General features: G+C 34.1%; 1 protein-coding gene across 2 annotated transcripts in view; it reads left to right on the top strand.

Annotated features, from left to right (window-relative positions):
- The first annotated feature begins 215 nt into the window (after positions 1–215).
- Positions 216–23,606, top strand: part of S1P (membrane-bound transcription factor site-1 protease) — a 37,032-nt gene continuing 13,641 nt past the window's right edge. The window contains exons 1-17 of one of the 2 annotated variants that reach the window (XM_089245859.1): positions 216–472; positions 2,547–2,887; positions 6,943–7,112; positions 8,559–8,667; positions 10,199–10,317; positions 11,911–12,028; positions 12,616–12,726; positions 15,005–15,114; positions 16,139–16,255; positions 16,829–16,896; positions 17,354–17,456; positions 18,883–18,959; positions 20,060–20,134; positions 20,875–21,136; positions 22,591–22,638; positions 22,738–22,920; positions 23,134–23,210. In XM_089245859.1, coding sequence (XP_089101985.1) covers positions 2,698–2,887; positions 6,943–7,112; positions 8,559–8,667; positions 10,199–10,317; positions 11,911–12,028; positions 12,616–12,726; positions 15,005–15,114; positions 16,139–16,255; positions 16,829–16,896; positions 17,354–17,456; positions 18,883–18,959; positions 20,060–20,134; positions 20,875–21,136; positions 22,591–22,638; positions 22,738–22,920; positions 23,134–23,210 — 1,937 coding nt within the window. In that variant the 5' untranslated portion in view covers positions 216–472; positions 2,547–2,697. Of the gene's footprint in view, positions 473–2,546; positions 2,888–6,942; positions 7,113–8,558; positions 8,668–10,198; positions 10,318–11,910; positions 12,029–12,615; positions 12,727–15,004; positions 15,115–16,138; positions 16,256–16,828; positions 16,897–17,353; positions 17,457–18,882; positions 18,960–20,059; positions 20,135–20,874; positions 21,137–22,590; positions 22,639–22,737; positions 22,921–23,133; positions 23,211–23,606 lie in introns of those variants that run through there. The other variant, XM_089245858.1, reaches the window with a different exon arrangement.

Raw genomic sequence — 23,606 nt, 5'->3', positions numbered from 1 at the left:
TGACCATATTTCCCGGAATATGGATTCCGGGACCATTGTGTATTGTCCGGATATTCATCTTTGTATTTATATTTTCAAATATAAACTATCTCTAATTTCTTGAATCATTATTATTTTAAGAACATTTTTCTAGATAATTATTCCCTCAAGTTCATATTTTGCAAGTATTCTGCAAGGCTCCTGCTTTTGAAAATAATACACTTCTCCTTGTCTTTGAACTTTGGTCTGGAACTTAACCATCCCCTATATTTACAAATAGTAGAAATAGTACTAGCACAATTAGATTAGCAATTATGGCTTCCGTGTCCTTATATTTAACGCTAATAGCTATTTGAAAGATAGCACCTGCGCCATAAATATGCAGTTAATAGTAATGTTGGGCGTTTCGGTTGACAAGGGGAGGCCTCGTTGTAGACACCACCACCCATTGTTATGCCACAGATGAGATCTATATCTCGGATTTTAAAATGAAGTAATGTGCTTGATATTAATGCTGTTATTAACGTGAAAAGATGACGTTATAATCACCATTTTTATTTCTGCATTTATAATTATCAGTTGGGTTTCGCTTTCTTTTCTCAAGTGCAATTTCATCTCACAATGTATGAAAATTTTAAAAAAACTAAGGTTTGGAAATTTTTATTTTGATATAAATAACATGTTCTACTATTAAGTGAATGGTGGGTAATATCACCTTTGTTATATATATATTTTGACGGGGTGAACGTGACATGTTATGCCGAATGAAACGGGGAGGGGTGATCGATGAGCCCAAGTGGAACATGAAGCAGCCTACCAATGAGAACTGATCTCAAACCATTTTTGAGTTATGGCGGATAATGGATTGTGAGAAAAAAATGTGTCAAATCTGAATAAACGTGAATTTGTGAAGTTTCTAAGAGATCTACACGCAAACTGAGCACGTATTTAAAAAGAGCATGAATAAATCCTATAAAGTGATGCCAATTTCATCGAAATATCTTGATTTGATGGTGAGCTACAAGTGTTGAAAGATCGGTATAGTCCAAAATATTGAATTATCGCCGAAATTTTTAATTGCCAATTCTACAAACACCCTTGTAGCTTCAATTAATCTAATTTACCTAAAACTGTTCATTGCACCAGCTTTCAAAAGAGCCTACAATGAACCATATCTGTGATCTAGTTCAGGAGAAATTCAGTCTTTTGTTTGCGGTACATCACTGAAATCTGCATTCGCCGAAGTAATTTTAGTAGGTTTTTTGATGACAATTCAGTTTTTTTTAGTTCAATCTCTCAGTGCTTGAAGCTCGCCATTAAATACATGTATCCTGTAGATAGAGGTTATATATGTACCTTATAGGATTTTTTCTGCAAAATCAAATTGTTGCTGAAATCTGTATCTGCCAAGGGCCACTATGCCCTGAAAAAGTAAAAAAAACTACCATTTTGGACCTTTTTCTTCAGGTTAAGTTTTTGACAGCTAGATTTTTTTTTGCTATTTGTCCAGTCCTGGTAGATAGTATGTCCTGCCATTGTACATGACTGGTTCAAGAAACGGGAAGAAGAGTTTACGTCGTTGCCTTCCCCCCCCCCCCCCCCCCGCACTCTCCGGAATCTCAATCCTATTTAGCATTTGTGGAATGAGGTTGAAAGAGCCATCAGACGTTTTGATCCACAATCATCCAATCTCACACTATTGGAAAGTGCTTTTCATCAATCATGAGTCTCTGATTTCACTAACGACCTATCAACATCTCGTAGTCTGTGCCAAGAAGAATCAACGCTGTATTAAATGTAGAAGATGGCCCAAAACAAAATATTTACAAGGTGGTCACAATAAAATGGTCACTCAGTGTAAATAATTTCTTTAGTGGATAAATTCAACAACGAGTAAGCTTAATTTGCCCAATTATGTTGGAAGAAACTTTTAAGAACATGTTATAATCCAGGGCCAGAACTAGTAGGGTGGGCAGAGTGCCCCGGGTGGCAAAATTTAGTGGGGGGGTGACAGTTTTTCAGATGGGAACAAAGAACACCATTATGAAATTAGCAAATTTTAAATATGGGGGGGGGGGTGCAAAAACCCTAGTTATAAGGCCTTGTATAAGCAGGGTTGCATTAAAAGTGAAGTCTTTATACTAGCCACTGTGGTGGTATAGTGGGTCATTGTAACGGATTCGCATCTCGAGGACCTGGGTTCGAACCCCACTGCTGTGGTCATATAAAGTTTATTTTCTATGGTTCCCCTCCCCCAACTTTGAGGTACAAATTCAAGCTGATCCCCCTTTTAAAATAGTCTTGCCTACAAACAGTACAAATATTCAATCACTACACTTATCTCACTTCTGAAATATAGATCACAACAATGAAAAATCAGACTGTTAGGTATATATACTTCTGGCTCAACTCGCAAGCTAGTAAATTGCCCATGGCGATAGACCTGAGTTGTGCTTGGTTTGAAAGAAAGTCTATACAGAGGACTCGCTGTGTATTGCATATCTATGAGTTGTTAATGTCATTTCTTTTTAATCCAAAATGATATATTCTAGCCTTTTTCCATTCAGGAAATCAGGTGATATGGCTGTACTTCAAGTTGCAGCTGTTACCAAACTGCTCGAGAATGGTGCTGTAGCTGGATCTCGGGAATTTTACTCTTAAAGATTTCATCCTTTGCCTTTCAAATCCTGGTTTTGTTAGAACTGCTGAGTGTCCGCAATGTGGCATAAAGTCAGGCTACGTTCAGGTGCTAGATGCCATAGCATCTGTCATTCATATAACTTTATTTATTTGTTAGTGTATATCATCCTATGTTTCACTGGCACACAACCTTTGCGGCCATCATCTCATAACCTTACAAGTGCTCAACTTTGGACTATTGACTTTTCTTCTGAAATTGTTGATAATGGTAAGCATATCTTGTGTGCAGCAGACATCAATAAGATGTCTCCATGCATTATATATATATATTATATATATAAGTTATAGATATATTATAGATATATATAGATATATTATAGATATATATAGATATATTATAGATATATATAGATATATTATAGATATATATAGATATGTTATATATATTAGTTATATATAGATATGTTATATATATTAGTTATATATAGATATGTTATATATATTAGTTATATATATATATGAGTACAGTTTATAATGAACTAACTTTATCTGTGAATAAGTGGGAAGGACTGAGGGATAAACTATTGCAATTTGTGTAAAAGAGATCGATGGGGAAAATTTTGGAAAATTCACAGAATAACTGAACTGCTCACGATTTGGCAACATATTTAACTAACGATGAAAAGGGATTTTAACCTTAAAATGTAAGGTAACTATATAAAAACTGCATACTACTAACTACCTATATATATGCCTACGTTTATGAAGCATAGAGGTAGTAGGCTATATAGTAAGGGCTGTTTTATCCTTTTGAAGTCACACTTGCCTTTGCTCAGTGGGGGGGGGGGGTCCTTGGAGCTACTTCGTCCTACTTCACTGCTCAAATATTTTTTAGCAGATATCAGCACACAAGAAGCGTTGAATTGAAGTGCCTTTTTTACAGTGCAGTTGCTTATTGTACTGTTTTAAGTAAGTGATCATGTAAGTAAGTTCATGTCACAGGTATGCGTGTGTAGTATTTTTATAATCTATAAGCTAAGAAATGGGTTTAACCCAAGAAATAGTTGGTAAGCAATAATATCTTTTGATAATATCAATAACTTCAAACATTTTATAGCTTTGTAGTAGGATATTTGTTTTTTATATTTGCTTCCATGTTTTTATGTCATGGTTATATTAGTAATAAAGAAGTCCAAGGCTTTTAAAATCTACACCTAATGCAAATGAAAACAAAGCGTTCAAAACATAATTGAAATTAACTTACGTACAGGATTCAACTGAAATGGATCCGAGAAAAATATTTTTAGTAGAAGTTACCTCATAAGAAAATGCAAAGTTTCTTGATTTTAATATTTTAATGATTGAGCAAAGCAAGCCAATAAATATACAAATATTGATGACAGTAATTGAAAAGATAATTATGGGAACAAATTCGTTAAAATGGGCAGTACAATGATTGTGCAAACTATAGATATTGGCATGACAGCAAAGCGGGTGCACTCAGTTTGGTTTGAGCAATGATGCCAGCTTGTACAGACTCTGGCACATCATGAAGCAGCTCTTATTGTATAGCCCTAATGACAAGTTATCTCCTTCCTATGTGTGTATGGAAGAAATACATTTGTGCTCTCTTCCTTCTGTCAAGACTCTGCATTGGTGAACTTGTTAACAAAAATTTTTCTCTTCTTTCCCTTTACTTCAGCATTAGGCTATGTTTTTTTATAAGGGGGGATCAAATGAAAACGGAACAGTGGTTATGATTTGGTTAATCTTTGTATGCGCATGGCAAAACTTTGTGTGCAGGAGAGTGCAATGTAAGGGAGGCAACCCCTATAGTGCAGAATGGACTCATCCTAGGTAGTCACGCGAAATCACATGATATGTACTGGCAGTCGAAAGGCAGTATTGTCCAACAGACAATCTGTTGTTTTTTCATCTGTATTTGCAAAATTTTCGCCATAACAAAGAGCAACGTGGTGTTATTTGTTTCTAGTGCAGTTTGAGTTCGTGAAATGCATCAGCAAACCAAGGAAGTGTATGGTAAACATGCAGTTATTGGCCCATATGCAGGGCTAGCACAAGTGTTTTCACGAAGGAAATGAATCTGTGAATGATGATATGTGACCTGGTCAAAGTCACCTGTTTGACAATTAAAAAAACAATAGTATTACTGAAAGGATGGCTGTAAGAGGAAGAAAGAATGAAAAACCTGTTTTCATATTTTTCTCTTTTTTTTCATATATGTAAACAATATTACCTTTTTTTTACATTTATCTCTTCTAGTTCAACTGCACATTGTTCAAATTTGTTGCCAAAAGCCTTTAGGTGAAGGGGTTAATTCACCCTTATCTGGTTCAACCTATTGCCAAGACAGACTTTGGGTTGCTCTCTGGTTATAACCCTAAGTGTAACAGTAGAGAGAGAAGTTTTTCCTAGCTCACCTGTGTTTTTTTCCCCCATCCTCCTTCCTTCACCACTGTAAATGATCCAGGAACTGGATCCACTGAACTACACCTGGTCTTGGTATTTATGGGAATGGGAGCTGATCTCCGTTTAAAAAAGTTCCGCCACAGAGAGCAGCAGGCCTACAATGGTACAAATATTTGATGGTACACTTCACTCATAGTTTAAAATATCAGAATAAAATAATAGTTTTCACTGTAGCCAATGTGTTTTGTCCATGAATTCAATAATAAAGATTGGGCATTTGCTTATCTCTCTACTCTAACTATCGCAGCATAATGCAAAACACGGATATTGCGTTTTCCACTTTTTGTTTGCGTGTTCAGACCTTGAAGAAATAGGCTGTTTCTTTGGTATTGTAATATTTTGTTTTATAGCGCAATCCTTTTTAATTTTTTGCTCTGCTTATTTAAATCTTAAAAATATGGTCAAAGAATAAAAAAAACTACTTCACAGTTTACTAATTTTTCCATTTAGCTCATTTACATTAGTATTCAACATTTGCAATGAGTCAAGAAGACATGGAAGCGAAAGTAAGCCTGAAGTTTGAATTTCGAAGTAATTCATAAAACTAAAGTATCTGAAAATGCAGAAAACAGAGAAGTTTCAAATCAGCCAATTCAGTTTATTCTTACGAGTCCAGATATTTAAGAATTTTCCAGAATCTGTGACTCTAATTTCCTGGCATGCTGGTCTCTCTCAGTTACCCAAAATGGCAGTTGATGGGGGAAGGGGTGGGGTACCGTGCAAATGTAATGCACTAGTTTTCTTGCCACGGAATGTCCCGGGAGGGGGTATAGGATGGTGTGTGTGAGAGGTTTTTTTTCCATTTTGAAAAAATTTAGGCTAGGTTATTTGTTAGTTTGGTTTTGTCAGTTTTTACTATAATTTATATTTTTAGTGGCTTGTAAAGCAATTTTTTTTAAGTTGTGATAAATGTTGTTTTTAGTTTTTTTCTTATATATGCCTAAATTAACATGACTTTATCAACGCCAAACTTGCAGTTTAATTGTTTAAAACGATTTGATTAATGTTTAATTATTGATTCAAGATTACTGAAAACTGACTAATTATATAGAGCATTACTGATTTTTGGAAAAAATTTCATCTCTGCTGCTACTGGGACTCTAGCCTGAGTCCCTCGATTGCTGGTTGAGTGCTCTACCAACTAAACAATAGGGACAGATAGAATAGTTCACCTTTGGAGCACATATATATATATGCTGGATGGTACCTTGAGATGGCCGGTGAAAGCAATCAGCTAATAATGCTCGTAAATGACATCAGGCCACCAGATGGTGATATGTATATTAACAAGTGAATAGTACATCTTTATGTATGTGTTGCCATCTGGTGGCCTGATGTCATTTACGTGCTATTATTAGCTGATTGCTGTCACCAGCCATCGCACGGTACCATCCAGCATATATATATGTGTCCAAAGGCACATCATATAGTCTATCTGTGACTATAGCTTTGTTGGTAGAGCACTAGACTGGCAATTGAGGGACCTGGGTTCGAGTCCCGGTAGTGGTAAAGATGAAATTTTTCCAAAAATCAGTATCTCTACATAATTAGCCAGTTTTTCAGAATATATTGTATTAACAAGTGGCGAGAGTACATCTTTCTCTATATATTAATTATTGATATTTTTAAATATGTTTGAAGTGAATAATTTAATAAAGTATAAAGGTGGATCACAACAAAAGTGTTAGATATTTTTAGTGTGCATTTGATTTTTGGTATGTTCGTGCTCCAGCCTCGTGACACACTTGTGCATTTCAAATGTTTTCAGTAGATATTGTTGACGTTGTACAAAGGAAAAATTTTGCATGATTTGTAAATATCATTCCGTTTCAGAGTATATCGTGAGCTTCAAGGAGTTTTATTCACTCGAAGCAAGATCGAAATTCATTAAAGCAGCTTTGCATGAGTGTTCAGGAACAATATCGTCACCATCATCATCATGGAAATTATTACCTCGTAATAATCCTGCCAGTAATTTTCCAAGTGATTTTGATGTTTTACAAGTAAGGATATATTGATTTTATACTACTAGTAAGCTTTCCCCTCATCATCTTCTTATCAGTGGTAGGTCCTCGGCTGTACTTCTGCTGCGATTTCAGAGCAAAATAAATGGGTTCTAAACTGCCAAAAGAAGAAAACACTTTATTTCATTTTTTATCCAATATCCGAAATGAAACCATCTCTTCGGTACAAACTTTCACACTACACACTTTATTGAATGTCCCTTTTTTCTTTCGCTCATGACCATCTGTTTCTCCCGGGCCTTCTTACACTTCTTTTCTTTTGAACCTTACACTACTGATACAATAATTGTACATGAATTGATAGAATGTGATTAAAATTTTGTAAAATATATATATATATATAGTTTCGAAAGAAGTTGAACCGCATAACTGAATATCATTGGCTCGAATATATCATATTTACTTGAGTTGTTTGTCCATTTATCCATTTGTCTAGCTTTGTAAAATGAAGTGAAACTGCTATGTTAAATTTGTTTCGTATTTACTCTAATTTAAAACTAGCTGTAACACCCGCACTGCCTGTTTTCCCCATGTACTGACATGATGAAGTGGCAGACCATTCCAAGACGCATTATTAGGGAACCACAGTAACCAAAGTAAACATTCCAAGAGACGTTGTTGAGGACTAGGAATCATTTTTCCCCAGCTCTGATAAACTTTTAAAGTAACCTATCAAAACCAAGTCGGGTCCTGTTTGGTATATATGTAGAATTTGGCAACTATCAGCCCAAAATTGGAGATTTGTATAGAGAACATACACACAGTGAGAAAATCAATTTTCTAAAAAAAATTTATGCAAATATACCAATAAATACACAGGATTGGAAGAATATCTGTAAGAACTTTGAAAATATCTAAAAATTTCAACAAATTGAGGTGCACTTGGCAGAAATTATATTGTCAGCATAGGGATTTTTTTTTTTTTTTTTTTGAAAACAAAAATTGCTAATAGAAGGCATTGGCATAGAAAAGGCATCTGATAAATAGCTGATAGTGAAAAAAACAGCTGTGCTTGTTGAAAAAAGTATTCGTTCACTCATCAAGTCTTAGCGCCCAACAAAGCTTTTTAAGGCAAACTCTCTTGAGGTTTTTTCTAGAAAAAACATGACACATTCCAACTCCACAATGGTCAATCAAGACAAAGCAACACCTGCCGAGATATAGACTGTAATGATTAGTCCACTGTTGAAAAGTCTTAGATTTATAGTTTGCAACAAACTCTTCTGATTCAGTTTTCAGTAATACAACCAAAGACACTTCCTGATAATGTGAACCCCTGGCACTGGAGAAACATTAAGAAGAAAATGAACATGTGTGTGTGTGTGCTACTCTATATACTCAGTTTTTTCATTTTCAGACAATAAATTATTATTGAATAACATTTTAATAATCTGTTAATTATGTATATACCAATTGTTTTTTCAGTTGTACACTGATCAATCTGAAGACTGTATCGATGCTTTAAAAGATCATCCAAACATAAAGCACGTTACTCCTCAAAGAAAAGTCACCAGAACTGTCACAGAAACTAATGGTACAGTTAATATTTTTTTATATACAGAATCACAGAATTTCCTTAGAAAACTAATTCTGCATGTATCACTGTCATTTCTCATCTTCTTTGGAATATGTACTTGTAATTTTGTACCGATCAGAATCCAACTCTCGCTCCCATGCCCAGCTCCAAGATAGTGCCGTAACTAGCCATTCCTGTGCCCTATGCAAGAATTTGCATTTAGACCCCCCCCTTCTGCCTATTCTTGTGCTCAGAATGGCTCATTTAGAAGGTCCCATTCTGGGCTCCTTCCAAGTGGGCCCTGTGCACCTTCCTAATTATGTCACTGCTCCAAATGGCCGATTGTGGGAATACAGAAGAGCCCAGACAGGCCTATGAAAGAAAAGGAAGTAAGAGACTGTGTTTTGTGTTTGTCAGTTCCCGTGTGAGTGATTGTGCTGTGTGTGAGAAAAAAAAATGTAGACCAATGTAGGTAATGTGATTTTTGGTACCTGGAAGAATAAAAAATGAAGGCAGTTTTTACAAATTAATTTTTTAATATTTATTTTTATTCCAACCTCTCAGAAGAAGAAAAAAATAAGCAGATAAGACGCGGCAGTATATAATTCAAACTAAGAAATTTTAATGTATTTTTTATGTGTAATTCACAGATTATATGAAGAAGAATAAGGCATTTCTTTCCTCCCACTACCTCATATGGCAATACACCTTTTTTTAATTGCTGCAAATGTCTCGCATCTTCACCTCTTTACTAGATTTCCCCATTTGCACTAGACAAAGATAAGGCTGTGACAAATCCTATGTGCCAGATCAGTATGGTAGCTAAAAAAATTTGTGGCATTGACATTTGAAATTTTTTATGTGTGATTGCTAAATTTGTGTCTGAGGACAGTGCAAATTTTTTTGGAATTTATTTGAAATACATCCACCACACAACATAGAAAAGGTCATACCATAGACATAGTCAAGTTTTGGTTGCTGCCTAAAAAAAGGTTTTTCTGCGAAAAAACATATGTGCTTGTCTCTCCTTGGATATTTGGTTGCTGCCTGTGTTTTTTTAAATTGTAAATCCCTGACAAAGATCGGGCCCATTAACAGACTAAAGATGTAATCAGATGGTGGAAACATTAAAATCAGATACCAAAGCTATTCAAAACCCAACCATTGCCCAGACTGAATTAAACCAATCACTTTAAAACTCATTATTAATCAGGCCTCTAACTAGGATTTTGTGTGTATGTGTGGGGGGGGGGGGGGTAGCCCCAGTGTAAAGTTTTTATAATTTTATAACAGTTTGTTGTTCCCGTCTAAAATTTGACCCTGGAGCAGTTACCCTCTTTGCCGCCCTCTAGTTCCGATCCTGCATTAAATAATTATAGGATTCAAGTACATTCAAAATTCCAATAGTTTGTGCTTTGAAACATGATCTCAGTCTGACCATTAGTTCCAACTACTTTTCTAAGTGTGATTTGATTTATATATATATATATATATATATATACTTATTACTTTGTGTATGTTAATCATTGAATACCTTATTATATCATAGATGGTGCAAACGAAAATGGTGATGGTAGTGCTGGTGATCCAAATTCAAATCATTCAAATTATTCATGTGTCTTCCATCCAAAGTGGCATTTCCATAGGAAACGTTCAAGTTTGTCATTGGTAAATAGCTTGTTGTAAATTTTATGTATATTGTATTTTTTGTTAAACATAAAGTACTTCAAGATAAGTGATTCCCATTCTTTCAGTGAAGCCTTTGTAAGTTTTTATATGTCATGTTCAAAGGCAGAGAATGCATGACAGTGTGTAGGTGAGGTTAGTGGTCGAAAATGCATTTGTCAGCAAATTTAAAAAAAATGTAAAATTCAATGTTTAGCTGTTTGTTAGCTTTGAAGCCTCTTATTTTGGCTCTAGAGCACTGATACCCAACATGGGGCCGACGTCCCACAATGAGGGGCTATTTTATTTTTTGGGGGGATGATTTGAGTTGTTCTATGAAAGCATGAGGAATCTTCTGAACTCCTTTCATTTTTCTATATCAGTTCAAATTTTTAAACATTTTCTTGACTACTTTTTTTTTATTTTTCCGTTTGGATCAGGGGTTTGACTTAGGGTTTTTAATTTTTTTGTGGTGTTCAAAAAATTTGTGTAAGATAAAGTCCATGGACCCCCCGGTGCCAATAAAATGATGAAAAATGAAGGGCACATGAACTCCTTTAAAAAATAATATTGTGTATGTAGCAATGTAAAAATAATGAGTTAATTGTTTTGTCACCCAAACTCACAGACCCCCCTGAAATCTCTCTGAGGCTTCCTGATTTAGAACTACTGCTTTTGATTAAGTAAAAGTAAACAGAAATGAGGGAGGGGCAAAAACCCTTGGTTTCAAAATTTAAGGAGGCAAAGCACAAAAAAAAAGGCCTTGTTATGGAACCATATGAAGTTTCACCCAGGAGAGGGACTGACCAAAGTACAGTGGAGGTGGGTGACATCAGGATTTCAGAGATGCTTTGATGGGGCATGGCGTAAAAGATTGGGAACAACTGCTCTAGAGCTAAAATGGGGGGGGGGGTTTATAATATTTACTGATATCTCAAATCTTTTGAATATTTGAATGGGTATCAAATTGTGTGGACTGTCCTTTATTTCATATAAAGGAGATTCTATTTAAATTTGGTGTTATATAGGGGTCTTCCCAGCTGAAATTTGGGCCTGTTTTCTGGACCCTTCACAAAATACAGATTAACGAAACCGTAAATTCCAAATTTTATTTCTTTTGTGCAAAATTAATTAGATTGTTTTGCTTCCCATAAAATTACAGTTCATTTTTGACAAAAAAACCCTATTTATAAATAAAAGTGTAGACAGACCCCGTTCATTATGGTTTTTTCCTTTTAGTTTGACCCTTAATTATAAAGATTGAAAAGTATCAGCTTCTTATATGCTTACTTTTATGATCAGAATTTCTAAAAATAAAGTAACAAAATTTACAGGCAATTATGGTGTGGTTGTGCTGTACATTGCCATGCAGGCAAAATTACATGGCAATGTACAGCACAACCATCTGCTAAATTTCTCTATGCCTGAGCTGTACTCAAGATAGTCTTTGACGGCTGATTCTGAGGTTTAGCTGAGAAGAGTTAAAATTTGATTGAAATCAGAAATGTAACATGCAAACATAAAATTTTATTTTATTCAATTGCAATCCTTTTCAATCAGTGTTTTAATCTTCTGCAACTTTTAAACTAATTTCAGAGTAATGCGTTTTGGGAAACGGCTACTAAGTTTGTCCCTCGTAAGCTACTACGCTCAACACCTCGGCAGATAACTAGTATTTTGCAAGCTGATGTTCTATGGAACATTGGAATAAGAGGTAAGGTTAGCAAAAAAATTAGTTTTTCCATGAAATTGTTTTCTTGTGAACATGATTAGTGTGTAAGTAGCTGCATCAGTCATTCCATGAATAAAATTCTCTTGGGCTGAAAAGACCATTGTATGTTTGAGTATTGACTCTATGCATCTCAGACTTGGAAGTTGAACTTGGACCAGTTGCTTTGAGAGATGTGGGATGCTTTCCATTCCATAGCCAATGCAGAATGATGAAAAAAATCAATGAATTGACTGTTACTACCAGTCATTGGAGCATTCTGGATGCATGGTAAATAACCAATCAAGAAAAATTGATCTAAAAATAATGGCGATTTTCCACAATTCAGTCAGTCAAGGTCATCAATAGTATATTTTACTATAGTTTTGATTGTGTTTGTTTTAGTCTGTTTCATCTGTATTAACTTCTGATGTCAACTGCTGCTGTTGGAGAAAAATGGGGTTGTGATACTCAAACTCAGAACGATCTCTTAGCCAAGAGAGAATCTTATTTAATAGCTTCGTTTTGTTTGTTCTCTTTTTTTTATGATTCAACGTGAATCATTAAAAAATTGTTTCCATTGTTATCTGTAGGAGCTGGTGTGAAAGTTGCTGTCTTCGATACAGGATTAGCAAAAAATCATCCTCACTTCCGGAAAGTCAAAGAACGAACAAATTGGACTAATGAAAAGACACTTGATGATGGTGTGTTAAAAATGTCAAAAATATGTTACATTTTCAAGCCTAGTTGCATGAATTATGTATCAAGTGTGTGTGTGTCAGATTTTGTTCATGCGAAACAGGAGAAGCTTTCAATAGTGACAAAAGATCACATACAGGGCTGGACAAATCCCAGGTGCCAGGTCGCCATGGCAACTAAAAAATTGTTATTGGCACCTAAAATTTTCTTTGTGTAGTCACTAAATTGCAGGCTGAGAGCAGCACAAAACGTTTGGAATTTATAGTGGCATATCTGCCTTTTCACTGTCACCACGTGGTGGTTGGCTGAAGTTAGTTTTCTGTGATTTTGAACTTAGAGGCATGAATGTGAGCCAATCTCCCCTTTAAAACCCTCGCCACAGAGAGCAACAGACCTACAACGGTACAATTATTCAATCATCACAATTCATTCATAGTTAGAAAAATTGATGGCAGATAGCCGCACTACACACAACAAGCATTACCCAGAAACAAACTTCACATCAGGTTCACAACAGGTACACGCCCATTCCAACATGCACCAATTCATTGGAAATTCCACAGAGGAATGTGTATGAGGTGCATGTATGGTTTGTAGTAGTAGTAGAAGCATATTTACCAATATGAAAAAGTCAAAAGAACCATTATTTTGAGCTTTTTCTCAAGTAAAATTTTTTGCGCTTAAAATTTTTTTCTGGTGCCTAGATTTTCTAGCGATTTATCCAGCCCTGGTTATATAGATTGAAAAATAAATTATATTGCTAGAAACGTATCCATATAGCCCAAAAATTGTGTATTGATTATTTTTTATGATATGGCAGTTATTTATTTACAATAATAATAACCCCAGAAGGCATGAAATGCACTTATACTGGAAGAAAAGGAAAAAAAAAAAATAAAATAAATAATAATAATAATAATAATAGTCAGTACGGGAAGCACTTCGCATACGGAGCCAGGTCGAAATCCCCAATATTGGAAGCAAATCTTGCGTAGGAGGCACATACAAGTTCTGATGGAAGACTGTTCCATATTCTTGCCACACGGCATCTATATCCGTGGAAAAAACAATCCCTTCTAGCCATTGGTACTCTTATTTGGAAGCGATGCCTACGTAGGTTAACTCGCCTGTCTATGATCTCAAAGAAAGGCTCTCTCGATGGTAGATAAACATTTTGGTGAACTAGTTTGTAGCACATCTTCAGATCCGCAGCGATTCTACGCCATTCCAGCGAGTGTAAACCCAGAAATTGAAGTCTCTGGCAATAAGATAGACCGCTCATGCCAGGTATTCGTTTAGTAAACGACCTCTGTGGCTTTTCGAGGAGCTGTATGTCCTTGATTTTGTAAGGGCTCCATACTTGCGAACAGAACTCCAGGGTCGGGCGAACGTACACACAGAAAGCATATGACAACGTATGCGCATCACACTTACGGTATGCCGTACGTAACATATATGAAATTCTATTAGCTTTGCAGACTATGCCATGATAATGATCAGTGAAATCCAGAATGCGGCTCATTGCAATACCTAAATCCACGCATGTATCCAATTGCTGTAACGTTTCATTACCTAGTTGGTAATATTCAGGATCGGTGCGTCTACCTAAATGCATTGATCCACTTTTTGATGATGAAATAGGTAGCTTATACTGACAACTCCACTGGAAAAGTTGTTGGCATGCAATTCTTAAGCCCCTAGTGTTTTCCACTGGAGAGAACAACTTCACGTCATCAGCGAATTGCAATAGAGAGATCATAGTTTTTCCAATTTGCTTTTTTTTTTATTGGGTAGAAAAAAAACATTTCCCCACCTTTTTTTTTGTTTTTCAAATATTCATGATTAGAAAGATGTTATTTTTTACAAATACAAATACAACGCCACAACAGGCAAAATGCCCAACGAGGTGGCGAGGAGGCCTACAACATATTAAGAAAAGAGATTTTCTAGATATTAGGGAAAATCTCTTTTTTCTTGATATGTTGATGAAAACTGGAAAAGTTGTTGCTGTCAGAAACCTGGAAAAGAAAAGTTGTTTGTCTATTGCATACCATTAGAGACAAACAATTTTTCTTTCCCATGTTTCATCTTGGCTCTAATATCCGGAAAATCTCTTTCCTTGATTCATAATTTGGTATTTTACACTTGCTCTATTATTATTATTAATCTGGTGAATGTGAATAAAAACAAGACACAATTAAATTATTGTTACTAATTGTCTTAAAAATAAGTATTTTCAGTGACAGTTGTGTATAATACTTTCTTTGATCAATGTTATTTTAGGGTTAGGGCATGGTACATTTGTAGCTGGTGTGATATCTAGTAACAAGGAGTGTTTGGGATTCGCCCCTGAAGCAGAGCTGCATATTTATAGAGTGTTCACAAATAATCAGGTATTAATTTTTTTTCTAATCAATTCTATTTCTCATGTTCATGAATTGATGCCTATTTGCACATACTAAAAATATGCATTTGGATTGGTTGAGGGGATAGGTCAGAAGGTAGAATCACAAAAAATTCCAGTTACAGTATCTGTATGATACAAAAAAAGATTTTTAATAAAAATTCAATAAGTTTTTCTTAAATACAGTCAATTTCTTATATAACGATACCCTCTATAATAATAATTGCCAAGATAACGCTGTGACTCTCTGGTCCATCTGGTTAAATTTTCAAAGTGTTAATGCATTCCCATCTCTAAGGCTGGGATACACTATAAAAGTTTTAGAAAAGTTATTTTATAAAGCAGGAAAAATGCAACCAATAAGCATATCAATATGCCTATTGGGTTTTTTTTTTCAAGTTTGTAGTAAAAGATCTTTTATCAAACGTTTCTAGAGTGGAATCTTGGCCTAGTGATAATTCCTTCATATTGATAGGTTCCTCCAGTCCCTTGAGTATCATTATATAGGTATTTAACTGTATTTCATGAACAGACTTTTTGGTTTAGTTTACTTTTGGATTCAGAAATCCATATACATGTTATTATTACAATATTTATATAAACAATATTATATAATATTAATTTTTTTGATAAAAGTATATCGAAACGGATTAGTTTTTGTATTAAATTCTATAATTCGCAAATATTTAAGATACCATACTTTATTCAACTTGCATTTAAAAATATCACAATTTTGCTGGAAATCGTATAGTTTGGTACATTCCCTGTGAAAGTTATCAATTTCGAAACAATGTAAAGTGTTCTATGTAGTATATACTCTTTGGTCCTGGTGACTTGCACTTCCCATGGTGTTAAATATTTTCCATCTGTAATGTTAAACGTCCTATATAACGATACTTTTTTTCCAGTCCCTTGAGAATTGCTATATAAGAATTTCACTGTATATTCATTCATTTTCAATAATAGAAGCAGACATTAGCAAATGAAAATATCTATGTTGATTCTTTTTTTAGGTTTCATATACATCATGGTTTCTCGATGCATTTAATTATGCAATTTTGAAGAAAATAAATGTTCTCAATTTGAGCATTGGTGGTCCTGATTTCATGGATCATCCATTTGTTGACAAGGTAAAGGTCCTTTTCTGTGATACAAATATTTCTAAAATCAAAGGGTTTTTTTTTTCAAAATAAAAATAAATTGCACACACAGTATTGAATATATTTTTGAAGCTTCATGTTAATTCAGTTTTTCCCCCTAAAAGAAAAAAAAAATAAAGTGGAAAAAAATGGAGTTTTTGGAAAAAATACATGCAAATCTTAACAGTAAAACTGTTTTTTGAAAAACAAAGTTTTTTGTGGAGCAAAGCTAAATAGAGGATTTCATGCATTTGATAATTTGATACAGTCATACAATGGTAAAAGCATGGTTCTGCAGATTGACAATTTGATACAGCCATACAGTGGTAAAAGTATGGTCTACAGATTGTTTGGAATTTATTCGCTTGTTAACCAATAACTTTGAATATTCAAACCAATTAAAACACTGTATTTTATAGGCTAATATTTAAATTTGGTTTCATTTTATGATCTATAATAGTTCATAGACACAATAAATTGATGGTTACTATGCAACACAACTAATTACCATAAAATCGCCCACAGTTACATGTTAATTTTATCTCACTTATTTTTATTCAACAGGTCTGGGAATTGACTGCTAACAATGTTATCATGGTGTCAGCTATTGGAAATGATGGGCCACTTTATGGGTGAGCACTCTTTTTTTTTCTGCTTTGATTCTTTTTTTTAGCTAAAAAAACAATGTTTTAATAGCAATATAAGAGTTTCAATTCCAATAAAATTAATTTCAATTATAAATAGAATAAGATATCTTGAACACCTCCCTCCCCATTTTATTTTCTTTTGTTTGAACTTTTCTCTTTAAAAAAAAATATTCTATCTGGAAATTAAAAAAACATAGCAGCAGAGTGATTGACTCACCAAATTTCGTTTCGGCTGAAAATTCAAGTCAAAGCGAAAGTTCTGTCAAATAAGCTAAACTACTTTCTAAACTGAAGGTCCTGGTCTACTTAGTCCTAGAATATGTAATGATTGCAAAACGACAGAGATGATTAAATAAAAACTCGCTAATCAAATATATTTTCCTCCATGCTATAATTTAATATTACAATGTGATTGAAGTTATGTATTTCTTTAATTTTTCAGAACGCTAAATAATCCCGCAGATCAGATGGATGTCATTGGTGTGGGAGGCATCAACTTTGAAGATCAGATTGCAAGATTTTCCTCCAGAGGAATGACCACTTGGGTAATCTGATTTTTTCCATCTCATTTGAAAAATCAATCTCATTTTATATGCAGTACTGACTGATACCTGCATTTTTTCATACCACTTTTGTTCGAAATCGGCATACATATTTATAAACTCTATTTGAAATTGATTTTTGTTGTATGAAGATAAATAATTAAAAATCATTTTAAATCCTTTTGATTTTCATTAAAAAATCCATTAGATATGAATTTACTATCTTTTGCTTATGTTAAAAAAACTTGTTTTCAGTTATCATTACTTTTCTTTCAAAATTTTTTGCTTTTCCAAAAATTGATTAGGAAATCTCCATGCTTTTTCTTTGTTCAAGCCACTCAAGAGTTTTTCTTTCACATTCTCATACTTTAATTTTTGATGTGACAGGTATATACTGAGATATATAATGCTGACAACAGTAACTGGTGAATTCAGTTTCTTTGACATTTGCTCTGCGTATAAGTCAAAGGATTTTTATTCAATCTTTACAGTCTTCCCCCACTCTGGTACATTCAGTCGTCATATCTCTAACTGGGAGTGTAACTTGCTACTTTTCAAACATTTAACACACTGGAAATAAAGCTGTGTGAGACTTTTGAACTTTACTTATTTATTTATACAATATTGGTTGGCAGAGGCCTATACAAGGAATGCAGAGGTGAAGTTAGACAGACGATTGATGTTGCAAAGAAAATCGGATACTGTTGTACAATCAATAGAGTTTGGCGGGAGGTTGTTCCAGTCGGTTATTGTACGAGGAAAGAAATTAAATTTGAAACAATCTGGATGCAAAGAAGGGTTTCAATTTGTGTGAATGGTTAATTCTTTTTGAAAAGTATGAAGCTGGAATTAAAAAATTTGAGGTGTTAATATGAAAATGGCCATGGAGAATTTTAAAAAAGAAAGATAGTCGAGAGATATATCTACGGGTAAAAAGCGGTTGCATATTGAGTTGCCGCTTAAGTCCAGTGACGCAGGCAGAGGATGACCAACAGTTAAGAATGAAACGGGCGGATTTATTTTGAATAGATTGTAATTTGTGTGTATTGGAGAGAGTATGAGGGTCCCAGATTTAACAGGCATATGAGAGTACAGGAAGGATGTAGGTTTAGAAGCAGAGATGTCTGAGTTTTTGAGGTTCCGACGAAGAAAAAAAAGTTTTTGGAGACACATGAAAGAGATAATCAACATGGAGATTCCAACTTAATTTCTTCCTAGCTGATTGGCCAATTTTTTTGTTATGAAGGAGGTGAAATTCTTGTTTTCAGAATGATTATATATTTAAAATGTTTGTTGCAGAAGTACCTAAACAGGTCCTTTGATTGAAAAAATTTATTTTCAAAAAGAAGAATTCTGTATAGAATTGTGTTAATCTTTCATACTTATATTTAACATTTTCTTGACTATTTTATATTGTTCACCATTCCAGGAACTGCCTGCTGGCTATGGTAGAGTTAAGCCTGATATTGTTACTTATGGTTCTGCAGTCAGAGGCTCAAGCATTAAGTATGCTTTCTTCATGTTCACTAAAGTATTTATAAATTGCTGATTAAAATTTTTCTTTTCAGTTATTTGTTATATTCAATAGCATATATAATTATTTGATTATATAGTTTTTTTAAAAATTGCATTCAGTCATTTAACTCTAGAACGATAGAAGTGGCAATTTTGACTGCAAAGCTACTTTGATATGCTATTATGCCCAAACATTTTATGCCATGTTGATGAAATTTTGTGACTTTTCTAATCTTGTTAAGGCTTTTAAATTCATAAAGTTCTACCTAGAACAATGGTAGTGATCATTTTGACAGCTATAGAGATATTTTACTAATATGATTGCAAAGTATGCAGAAATGGGCAGTCTTCTTATGCGAACATTAATATCGAGGGAGAGAACAGGTGTTCTATCATGGTGTTTGTTTTTTTCCAGTACACATTTTGTATCAATCAAAGGTATACTTTTGGAAAAGCTCGCCATCCTATCTTATTCAATTCATTTAACATCTATATGGATCTTTGTTTTTTTACTGAATGCTACACTTTTACAGTGTTTTTAATGAGTTTCGGTAAAGAAAAATGATTTATGTTGATTTTTCATATTGCAGTCAAAATAATCACTTCCTTCATTTTAAGTAGGTCGAAATTCCAGTCATTCTAGTGTTAAACATCTAAGAACTGAATATCCATGTCAGTTGACAGCTGAGTGATTTGTACTTTAATTTGGAAGGTCTGAATTCTAATCACAGTGCATAGGCAAAATATAACCATTCTGAACTGGTTTTTCCACTGTTGGGAATCGTGATTTACTAAGCCCTTGTTAACTTAAAATGGCAGAGGTGTCACAAAGTTACCAGTTTGATTGATAGTTGTATCCTATTAAGTTATCATAGTTATCAGACATCTAATTTTTTAAAAGTATATGTTACCATTAAAGTTATTTCATAGAATAACTAGTTAAAGTGTGGAATTATTAGTTTTTTGCACAGTTTAACTGATAAGTTATTTCATGAAATAACTAGGTATTCTATGAAATAACTGAATGATACACTTTAATGGTAACATATATATAGATTGATGACATGCTTGGTGTAATTTTTCCTTTTTAGAGGAGGCTGTCGACCTCTTTCAGGAACCAGTGTTGCTTCTCCTGTCATTGCTGGAGCTGTTACTCTGCTTATGAGGTATTTGACACCTAAAAATAATGATTTAATTTTTATCTTTTGTTGGGGGGGGGGGGGTGATCCTTCTTGAATTTAAATACTGACTACTGACAGTGACTACTTCAGCTCAATCAACAAAATTAGTTATCTTAATATGTGCATCAACTAACAAAAAATGCTTCAACGCTTCCAGTAAAGAATATATTCATCATTAGGGCACACGCACGCACACACAGTTTTTTATGACCTAAAGATAAAGCGTTGTTTCTGATCGGTTAAAAAACTTGAATTTCAGGTTTCTTAACATATCAACAACAACATTTCATCTTTAGGTTTTAAAAGTCAAAGCCTTATTCATCACAGTTCTCTTGAACTACTTTGGGAAAAAGGAGCGGATTTGCCTGAATTGATAACACAGGGATAGTTCATATGGGACAGCTGATCACTGGTGAAAAATGTGCAATAAAATGAATAAAATGGTTCAACATAATATGTTGACCCTGCATCTTTTTTGTGTCATGTGTCAAAGTGATGTGAAAATCATCTACCCATTCTGGTTTGCCAATGTGCCTCTGATTTAAATAAACAGATTGTTTTTTACCTGTGATAAATATTTGTTGCTTCTGAGTAATGGCATATTTTGCACATCTCAAAATGACTATAACATATGAATATTTTAGTTGATATATCCATCCTTCTGGTACTGTCCGTATGCTATGCTTCAATATTTTTTTTTATAATTTTTCTTTCACTTATCTTAGTGGAGTGATACATCTGGGTGGTGCAATAAATCCAGCAAGCATGAAACAAGCCCTTATGGCATCTGCACGTCGTCTCCCAAGCGTATCTATATTTGAGCAAGGATGGGGAAAACTTGATCTGGTGAGAGCGTATCAAGCACTTAGAAGTTATCGGCCTCAAGCAACCCTTAGCCCAAGTTATTTGGATTTGACTGAATGTCCTTACATGTGGCCGTATTGTTCACAACCCCTTTATTATGGAGGCATTCCTGTGATTGCCAATGTAAGTTCAATAGAGTTTTGTGTGTCTAAAATGCATAATAATGTGATGTAATAACTCTTATTCAAGTATTCAGTAGGTTATTCACTGGTTTTTTTTGTTAAAAAAATATAATTAAAAAGACAATTGGTTGATAAGAAAAATCATATTATCCTTAATATAATGAAATTATCAACCATGCATATTTTGATGATTTGTAATGAGCAGATTTTTCCTCACAAACATTTTTATTTTAAATTATCACATCTAAGCAGTGTTCACCAGTATGTATCTGGATCCATATTGCATTAAAATTCATGTTTACTCCTCCAATTTTTTTAAACATGTGAAAAATACTTTTTTGAGTTAAAATTGTAAATCTTTTTGGATTTTTGAAAATACATATCGTTTATAAAAAGAAAAGACATTAAATGTGCTGTGAAAAATACTCCTCTTTTTACAAGAATACCCCTCAATGTTTAGAAGAAGAGTGAAATCACTCTTTACACGATTAATTTTTTGGATAACACTGCATCCAAATAAAAAGTTCATTTTCAAGTTTATTTGATGTACAAAATTTGTTACGATAAGGGTAATTTTTGTATATCAGAGTAGTTTTTTATTATGTTTTTGGTATCCTCCTTTCACTTTTAGGAGGGTTAACTGTATCAATCATTTTACTGCTTAAAAGAATAGGATCTTTTCACTCAAATTTTGCTTTTCATTATTCAATGTTGTTATTTATATGCTATATTTTTAAACAGGGTATATACATGGTGTCTCAGCACCAGGTTTACAAACGTTTAGGAGGGGTAGGGTATGCCTAGACTCAAATAGCAATGCATGGTTGGAAATGCTTCCCCTGATGGGGTAGGGTGAACATGTGTTTTAATAATAAATGTAATTGAAAAAGTAACAGAGGTCAAAGGTGTTCAAAGTGTCATCCACAAGCTTTAATGGAAGTCTCACATCTCAGCCGCATTGAATTTCTAACATTCTGGAAGATTCCAGGCATGTCTGGGACTTTTTGCAATGCAGGCAGCAAATTCCTCAGTGCTGGCTACGGGGGTGTCATACACCAATGTTTTGATATGCCTCCAGTCCGGGAGACTCCTGAAGAAGTAGTCCAGGCATGATAGATGTGACGATCGAGTAGACCAATGCACCAAACACCTAGAACCACCGCTCCCATATAACGCCCATCTAACGTGTCAGGAAAGCATTTCCAACTCCGCATTACATTATGATTTCGAGCCATCTGGGTGCACCCTATCCCTCCTAGAAGTTTGTGCTGAGAAACCCTATATATTCATCTATTAACCTTGGCATACTACCATGAATTAATTTGCTGGTGGGATTCAGAGAAGAAATTTAAACCACCTATAACATATGCAGTGGAAATTTTTTTCAGATATTTTTTTAAAAGAAAAGAGAAAATTTTTTTATGATTATTGGCATTATTCCTTTTCTTAATTTAGGTGACTATTTTAAATGGAATGGGAGTGTCAGGGAAAATTGTTGGGAAAGTAAGTTTCACAGTTTTGATTCATCAAAATTTTATGACAGCTATTCTCCCCACCTCCTACCGATTCACTGTGATAATGACATTTTATTTTTTTTTCCAGCCTCAGTGGCATCCATATACTCCACAAAATGGGCACCACATGGAAGTAGCAATAACCCACTCTGATATCTTGTGGCCTTGGTCTGGTTACATGGCAATCCATATATCTGTGGCAGCTTCAGCAGCTAATTGGGAGGGTATTGCTCAGGGGCATATATCTCTCACTGTAGAATCACCCCCAGAGGTTTGTAAACTGTGAATTCATTAATTAAAGTTTGCTAATAGCATATTTCAGATTATTTGTTTTCAACAAAAAAATTTTTTTTTTTTACATTTCTATTTAATAGTTTTTAACAATGGTTTTGAGCTTGCTATTTTAGTTTCCAATGCTTTATCTAACACTATATTGTTGCGTGAACTGTGCGCATGTGTTATAACATTGACTCTACTTCTATAGGAAGGTGAAACAGAAGTCCGAAGGTCTCACATAAAATTGCCATTGAAAGCCAAAATCATTCCTACTCCTCCTAGAAGGTAAATTTTTTAATTATTTGATTTTGATGTACAGTGGAACATCGGCTAACGAGCTTAATTTGTTCCACAAATGTGCTCGTTATCCGAATCACTCATATATCAAATCAAACTTCCCCTTAGGAAATAATGGAAACTTAGATAATTGATTCCACAGTTATTCATTTGCATAAAAATTACTAATAAAAATCACATTTGATCAATAATACAACACAGTAATATAAATAATAAAATATATATAGGGTGTCCTATAAGTGTTAGTGCAGCTTTTATCTCATCAGCCATTCATTGTAGAGGTGTAGTTTCAATTTGAAAAATGCTCAAAATATGTTCAAAAATCACTATCTGTACCAGTTTTGATAGTGAAATACAGTGTGCCCTAAAATAAAATGTCTCAAT

Source organism: Pholcus phalangioides, unplaced genomic scaffold, assembly GCF_987345545.1.
Source record: "Pholcus phalangioides strain wild (caught in Gottingen) unplaced genomic scaffold, Ppha-v1.0 ptg000016l_1, whole genome shotgun sequence".
NCBI classification, from domain to species: domain Eukaryota; kingdom Metazoa; phylum Arthropoda; class Arachnida; order Araneae; family Pholcidae; genus Pholcus; species Pholcus phalangioides.
Note: the sequence above shows the minus strand (reverse complement) of the source record. Positions and strands in the feature narration are given on the sequence as shown.